This window comes from Manis pentadactyla, chromosome 8, assembly GCF_030020395.1.
Source record: "Manis pentadactyla isolate mManPen7 chromosome 8, mManPen7.hap1, whole genome shotgun sequence".
Lineage (NCBI taxonomy): Eukaryota > Metazoa > Chordata > Mammalia > Pholidota > Manidae > Manis > Manis pentadactyla.
This window is the reverse complement of record NC_080026.1, coordinates 132,384,227-132,391,935: the sequence shown is the minus strand read 5'-3', so window position 1 is coordinate 132,391,935 and position 7,709 is coordinate 132,384,227. Positions and strand designations below refer to the sequence as shown.

The window sequence follows — 7,709 nt, the reverse complement described above, 5'->3', positions numbered from 1 at the left end:
ACTTCTGCGTAGGGTTGGCCTCAGTTATTTTCTGCTCTGTCTCTGTGTGAGGATGCACTGATGAGCACAGAAAAAAGACATCAGAGATGAACGTGATTTTGATAAGGATCCTATCTCTCTGCCACAGCTTGGAGCCCACAGCACCTCAGACCTGTGGACACACTGAATGCTAGGCACACGTCACTGAAAGGCAAAATGGAAGAGGGGCTGATGACTAGATTTCTACAATAATGAAGGAAATAACAGGGGACAGACAGGCTGAAATCTCCTGTGGCATTAGACTATAGCACATCACTGAGTAAAAGGTGTGACCATATAAAAATTCCAGGAGGAGAACCACAGAGCACAGGTGCACACATCAGCGAGTCTGGTCTGTACCGGGAAGACGCACTCAACAGAGGTGACTTTCCTACCGAGGAGCTGCTTATTTTGCTTAAAAAAAAAAAAGGGTCCTCTGATAAAATCTTCTTCAGCATTGAGAATTTAAAGTTGGTCTGCATTGTTTAGACCTCTTCTCTGAAAAATAAAATTGGCTTGTGAGAGGCAAGCTATCAGCTTGGTACACAGAGGTGCTGTACCTACCTTGTAGGAAGGTTACATTACTTTCTTACTTCATCTGTATGTGCAGCAATTTTGCTTTATCTGAGTAGCAAAAGTCTCCGGTTAACTTAGTGCTTTATTTTTTCATTCTCCATATAATACTGAAATACAAGGATGAGATCCAAAATTTGTTGAACAGAGATGATATTAAAAAAGAAGAGCACAGAATTGGGAGTTAGTACCTTTGGATTCTTGTCTCGTCTTTGTCCCTGGTGGCTGCCCTTGGGCAAGTATCCTGGGCTATAAATCCTTCACTTCAAAAATGAGAGAGCTGGCTGGATGGTTCTCTCAGGTCTTCTAGGTGAACTTCCCATTATTTAAAAATCTTGGACACTGATGCACTTCTGTGTGGTAAAGTGAAATCTCTAATGACACTAACGTGGCAGTTGGGTTGAGTCCAGCCCTGTCCACACAAATACAGTCAAGTGAGTTCCTTGATGTTTGTCCAGTTGGTACCTGGAATTCCATGACAGCCCAACCCTCAGATTAACAAACAATGATGAGAGGCTTCAGGAGGCGCACAAGTTCATCCTCCACTCAACATGAACTCAAGAGAGATAGTTTTAAAGACCCCAAAGTCATGGTCAGCCAGAAAAGCTGTAAGGGAAGAAATGCAGAGGAAACTCACAATATCTCCTTTGGTAAATGGTAAATAACACAACGATTTGGTAACAGAAAAAAGGTAGGTATGTGTATTAACTATAATGTTTAATTATCTTTCAACTGTTCTTTATGAACATGCACAATGCACACACAGTAAGAACTTTATTAACACTAAATGTAAATTCAAGGTCTGGAAGTAGACAGATTCCCCAGTGCTGCCAAGGTGAACGTGAGGCTTGCTGTAGTTTTGAGTGTTTCTAATTCTACAGGAAGAAGTTGGGATTTTTTTTACTAAAGTTGCTTCTCTGCCACTATCGTAAAGTCCATCTCTTTCACACAGCCACAAAAATTGAGGATATCCAGCCCTCTTCTAGGGTGTTTCATCCATCCCTTATTTTTATTATCAGATTGCTCCTTTCTTTCTGAAAGACTCAATGAGTGGGTTTCTATCATCTCTCTATGTGAAAGTCAATTAGACTTCATCTCTTCTGATCCAAGGTTTAAATCTGGCTTTATTTCTTTCTAGTATTTTAATGTAATTTTTACCTCAATTGTACTTACACAATTCTGAATATTTCACCATGACTTGCTTTACAGAAAGTAACCCAACTCAGTAAACACAAACGTGCAAAGATACTTTGAAAATGTCATGTTTTCCTAATATAAACATGACCCTTTCATTTTTGTACAAAAATGCTTCCCATTCAACAGCAGGGAACCTGAACCTTGGCACATTCCCCGACATCCCTAACCCACACTGCCTTTTCAGGAAATATAAAACTCTCTCTCACTCCCCTGCCCACTTTCCCACAGGGGGCTCAGGCTATGTACCCAAGGGGAGTCTCTTCTCTTGATTAAGAATCCCTAATATGGAAGAAAGGGCATCACCAGCTACATATCTTGTTGATTTTTGCCTTTCTATAATTTGTATTGTAAACAATAGATTCACCTTTGCTTTCCCAGATAAAAAATTATTTTTATATTATTTTTTGAATCACCAAATAGGCTTTCTCGAACCCTACAGCCAGCCCCTTTGATCCTTCATTCCGTACAAGATTTTGATATACTTTTTTGCAGTGGTAATACTTCTCTCTCTTAAGAATCACTGCACCACAACATGATTTCTGAATTACTATTCATGAGAACGCCCGATAACTAAGTCTGTAGAAACACTATTCAATTTAAATACACAAAGAAATTGTTGAAAAATAGTGCATGATAAAATGAGTATCACAATACTGAATACATTCTGATTATTAAACCAATTATGTAAACTTTATTTTCGAAAACTAATGTAGACTTGTTTTTAAAATGATCTGAAACCATCACGAAATACATTTCTTATGTAAATCAATTCTAGTAACAAATTATATTGCTCCACTTTGTTAAAATAATGTTTTCTTCAATTGTACAACTTACAGGTTATGCTCTTATCTTTCTACCCACTCTCAGATATTTTAGAACTAGAACTGCTCAGTTTCTACCTAGTTTGGTAACTTAGTGTTGAGTCTATTCAACAGATTTGTCTATTCAATAGAACTGTCAACCGTAACAAATCTTTCTGATTGATGCCACAAAATTAAGATTTCATAGGAAAATAAAATAGCTATTTCTGTAAATTCTACTTCAAATGTCTTTATTTTTCCAAATGCTGATGGAGTGAAACTTCTGTAAGCCCTGGAGCTTGAGTGATACTACATATAGAGATTTAAAAATAGCTTTGGAGAAAATATGGATGCACTTCTTCCCAAATTTTAAAAATGATTTCCTGTGCCTAAGTTATTCAGACTAGAAAGATAAGATAGAAAAGGTCTACGCCAAGAACCAGGGCTGAGGGTTTACACAGAATACTGCGTGTAGAAGTTCACTTTCGCAACAAGGCACAATAGTTTAACATTTTATACCAGTGATATCAGTGCATCGTATGGAGGTCAGTATTCTGCACTGATGTGCTTTGCAATGGTGTTCAGCTGGATATTTGAAGTTCCTTCATATATTGTACCTTAAACAAAAGGGAGCAAAAGGAACAGTCAGGAGTAGACACATATACAGAATTCGCTCTATAACCACTACTTCTGTATTTGGTGTAAAACTAATATCAGTAACATTCAACGTCCCCTGAATATGGTGCTACTTGATAAAGGAATTTTGCTTAAAGGATGGTACTATTTCATTTGGGAATTGGATTCTGATTCCAGAATCAGTATTAAACAGTAATTTTTTCACTCCTAAGCTACCAAGGCATAAGCTTGGACTGTTACTCAGAGACTGGCAGCTTTTGGGGCTGCTGAGCTTCTATCTCCCTGTTTGGAATTCACACACTCAGGCTTGATCAGGCACTTAGCTTCTGAAATTAGAATTTGCCTTCATAGGACAGCACTAAACTAATAAAAATATTCACATTTTTAGACAAAGAAAAATCAAGAGAGTAGATTTTGTTGCAGTTTTACTAAAAGGCTTGTTGAGGCATTTAAAAAGGCAATTTAATGTTTTTAAAAATATAAATCCATTTTTTAAAAAGGAAGAGATGGGGGAAAAAACTCAGCCACAGGAGGGAGCCAATAAACATAATACTGAGGAGGTTAAAATAGCCTTTGCCTAGGTACCAGGGTGTCAAATCAAACAAATACAATGGCTCAAACAGCTACAGAGGCAAATAAAACAAAATAAAATATTAAAAATCTATTTACCAATCTTTGCATCTCGGAAGTATTTTTCCACAGGGCAGTCTTTGGTGTAGCCTACTCCGCCCATCCACTCCATGCACTTACTAGTTGTTAGCCCTGCAATCTACCAAAACAAGCAGCAGATCACACGGAGAAACCACGTCGCTTACACATCGTCAGTGCTCCGGAGGAGTATTTTCAGTGACATGGATTCACTGCTATTGGCAAGTGGAAAGATTGAAATTATTTTATCAACTAGCAATGTCTCTCTAGTCTCATTCTCTCCACCGGTCATGTAAAATACTACTTCACGAGATTCCTATTAAGAAAATAAGGGTATTTTTTAGACACATACACTTGCTAACAGGGATCGTTTATTCAGCAAATATTTATCAAGGGCCAGCTTTATATTTCACGCTGCGCTAATCAGTGGGCAGATGGTGTGGGTGGTGGCCGCTCACTGCCCCTTTGGTCCTGGGGGTCGCCTGCAGACACAAGTAGCCCTCCAATCACAGAGACTGATAAACGGCATGGGGTGAAGGAAGGAAGAGCTTGCCAGGACTGTGGCAGGACTGAGATGGGGGAACACGTGAGGAAGCTGCAGCTCAGTTGAGACCTAACGGAGGCATTAGGGGACATTTCAAGTTGAGGAGCACATGGAAAGGCCCTAAGGGGAAAATGGGTTTCTCAAGGACCCGAGAAGCCAGAGGGCTGGGATCAGGGTGAGCTGGGGAGAGAGGCGGGCAGTCCTCAGGATGGTGAGCAGATGAATGCTGTCACAGCCCCAGGATGGCCACATACTAATCCCCAGACACCATAAACGTGTGTGCTACCATACATGGCGATAAGGACTGGCAGATGTGATAAAGTTCAGGACTCCGAGCTGGGGGGCTCTCCTGGATTGTCGGAGTGCGCCCAAGTCACACAAGAGTCCTTGTAAGAGAAGAGGGGGCAGGAGGGAGCGTCAGAGATTTGAACACGCTACACTGCTGGCTCTGAAGGAGGAAGGGGCCACAAGTCGAGGATGCAGGTAGCCTCCAGAACTGTGAGATGATAAAATCATATTGTTTTAGGCCACTGGAGATTTTGTAGTTCGTTAAAAGCAGCAATAGGAAACTAATGCAAATCTTGTTTCATTTGTCTTGAGACACCACTGAAGGGTTTAAAGTTGGAGAGCGGCATGGCCTCGGGGACATGAAAAGGCAGAGAGACTGATTTGGAGGAAGCAACAGGGGGCCAGTGGAGTGGTTAGAAGTGAGGGCAGCAGCTCGGTGGAGAAATGGTACAGCCTGGGCTAGAAGGTGGTGGCAGAAAGGGGGAATCCATCAATTCAGGCAGTATTTAGGGGTAGGATCCTCAGGAACAGGAGACAGATTTGGTGTGGGGGGTGGGGCAGGGAGGCAGGCGTTGGAATGGCTCTCAGGTTCCTGGCTGGCAGAATGGGTGGGCAGCCGAAGGGGAAATCAGGTCTACCTGTCTTGAGCTTAGAAGGGAGGGTGAGGCAGGATAATAAGAATAAAAATGAGTAAGAAGAATAAGGATGAATAAGACACACTGCCTGGCCTGGGAAATCACAGCCTAGCGATCTGGTAGGCTTCCCAGACAAAGTCAAATGTATAGAATACCAAATGCATATGTACGCACAGGAAGCAGCCTATGGACAAGCCCTTCCTGGGGTTTTTACGTCACACCACCTCCCATGGCATCACTTTCCCCAGCATGAGGTCACAGATGTCATGCCATCATCCAGATGAGGCCCACCCAGGGATGTGATGGCTGTTTTACCTGAACTGGGTGACTCAGTTTCCATTTACGGTGCTGTGAAAAACACTAAATCCTCACAGAATTAGAGCACTTTCCTGGGGAAACTACTTTTCTGCTTTTCTATTGTAGGAACTGGAAAGCCCATGTTACTCTACTTGAAAACAAACAAATACTCAACCAACATTCCTAAGTGAAAAGATTAATATAAATACATATCTGGAAAAAAAAGGCTGATTTTTTTTTTTTACCTCTGATGCATAGTATTTGGCCATAGATGCTTCTTTTATGAAGGACCGTCCAGCTTCTAAAAGCCTAGCAGCGTTGTACGTCAGCAACCTTGTAGCTTCCAGCTGGGTGGCCACGTGGGCCACTTGATGTTGGAGCCCCTGTAATGGTCAGGCCCGAGTTAGAGAATTAGGATTCCTGAAGCACGGCTGACCCTCCAAGGTCTGCCAGAACACGGACACCAAGAGTCAAAATACACCCCAAAGGAAACAGGAAATTCACATTCATTTTGTAAAAATACTTTAAGATCTACAATCTAAAATGGAATATGACACTACATGTATTGCTTTGTAGAAAATGTTCATCAAAGTTCATGTGATTATGATTGTCAAGATTTAAAAAATAAACTATCACAAAATTAGATTTAGAAATTTGACTGTTTCATTTAATAATTATTTTTCAACCCTTTTTATGATCACAAGTGGGCTTAAACTGAATCTCAGCAAAGCAAAAATTTGAATACATTTTTTATTTGCTTGTAACAAAAGGGTTGGTTTGGCATATAGCCTTAAGGCATTCGAGGATATTAGCTGCAAAGTAATGAAAGAATATTTGAAGCACCACTTCTCTTTATGTAACTTTACAGAAGTGACTTGACTGCAATATCCATGAAAAGGTACCGATTTGTTTAGGGTCACAGAAAACAGAAGAATAACTTTAAAAGAAAAAATAAACTCTAAAGAAGTCATTTCCACTCTGATATTTTAGAGGGTGATTAGGCACAAGCTAAATGCTTATCAAAGAAAGGAATGAGCATTTGAATATTAACAGTTTATAAACAATGTCCTATATGGGCATAGATATATTTATTACAACTGAATATTTTCTGATGCCTAGTATATCCACCTACCCAGATATTTACTGAGCTCCTACCATAGGCCAGGCGCTGCGCTGAGCAATGGAGACACCACACTCAGTGTTACAAGCAGAGTAGCCTTGTGTGCTTATGACTTACACAGCCCAGCAGGGAGAACAGATAGTCAAACAATTATGACATTGTGTGATGATGCAAGCCAGGGAACCTCAATTAAGGCAATTACTCAATAATTTAGGGCTGACCTTTCCTAAACAAAAACACTGAAGAAAAATAGTAGCGCTCATAAATATCTTATGGATTCTTCTCCTTCTGTAGCATTTGACATGTACAAAAAAAGACTACGTTACATGTATCTAACTTATGAAGAATAGTAATAAACTGAACACACCCTAACCTCTTTGTAGAGCAAATAGCTTCTTCCGTACGATTCGTCTTTTTACTTTATGACATCTTTTGAGGAAAAGAAACTTGGTAGCCGAATTTGCCACTCTTATTATCTTTTATAGTTTGTTCTTTTAGTGTCTTGTTTTCAAAATATTTTCCTATCATGAGGTCATAAAGATATTCCTCTATGTTTTCTCCTAAAACGTGTAATTTTGCTTTTTATGTTCTCTCTTTAATTCACCTGAAATCTATTTTCTGCGTATGGTGTGAGGTAGGGATGCAGTTTAATTTTTTTCTGCAAGGAAAGAAAAATACTCCCACCACTCAGTGATCTACAATGCCATCTCTATGCTATAACAAGTTTCCATACATTGCATGAATTTATTTCTGGCCTTTTTATTTTGTTCCATCAGTCAATTTGTCTATGCCAATGCCAATATCACTGTTCTAGAAACTGCTTATGGCTTGTTATGTGGAATGCAGAGAATCTAATTATTTTTGAAAAGCACATTCAGTTCAATTAAACCAAAAGTCGACATCCATGCTGTCTACTCCAGTGACCATGTCAGGCACCACGAGAAGCAGAAAAG

General features: G+C 40.0%; 1 protein-coding gene across 4 annotated transcripts in view; it reads right to left on the bottom strand.

Moving 5' to 3' along the window:
* Positions 1-658: 658 nt before the first annotated feature.
* ACADSB (acyl-CoA dehydrogenase short/branched chain) overlaps positions 659-7,709 on the bottom strand; it is a 36,037-nt gene continuing 28,986 nt past the window's right edge. For all 4 annotated transcript variants that reach the window (XM_036898876.2, XM_036898878.2, XM_036898880.2 and 1 more), the window contains 3 exons: positions 5,882-6,019; positions 3,894-3,993; positions 659-3,205 (listed from right to left, as the gene is read on the bottom strand). In XM_036898876.2, coding sequence (XP_036754771.2) covers positions 3,135-3,205; positions 3,894-3,993; positions 5,882-6,019 — 309 coding nt within the window. In that variant the 3' untranslated portion in view covers positions 659-3,134. The remainder of the gene's footprint in view (positions 3,206-3,893; positions 3,994-5,881; positions 6,020-7,709) is intronic.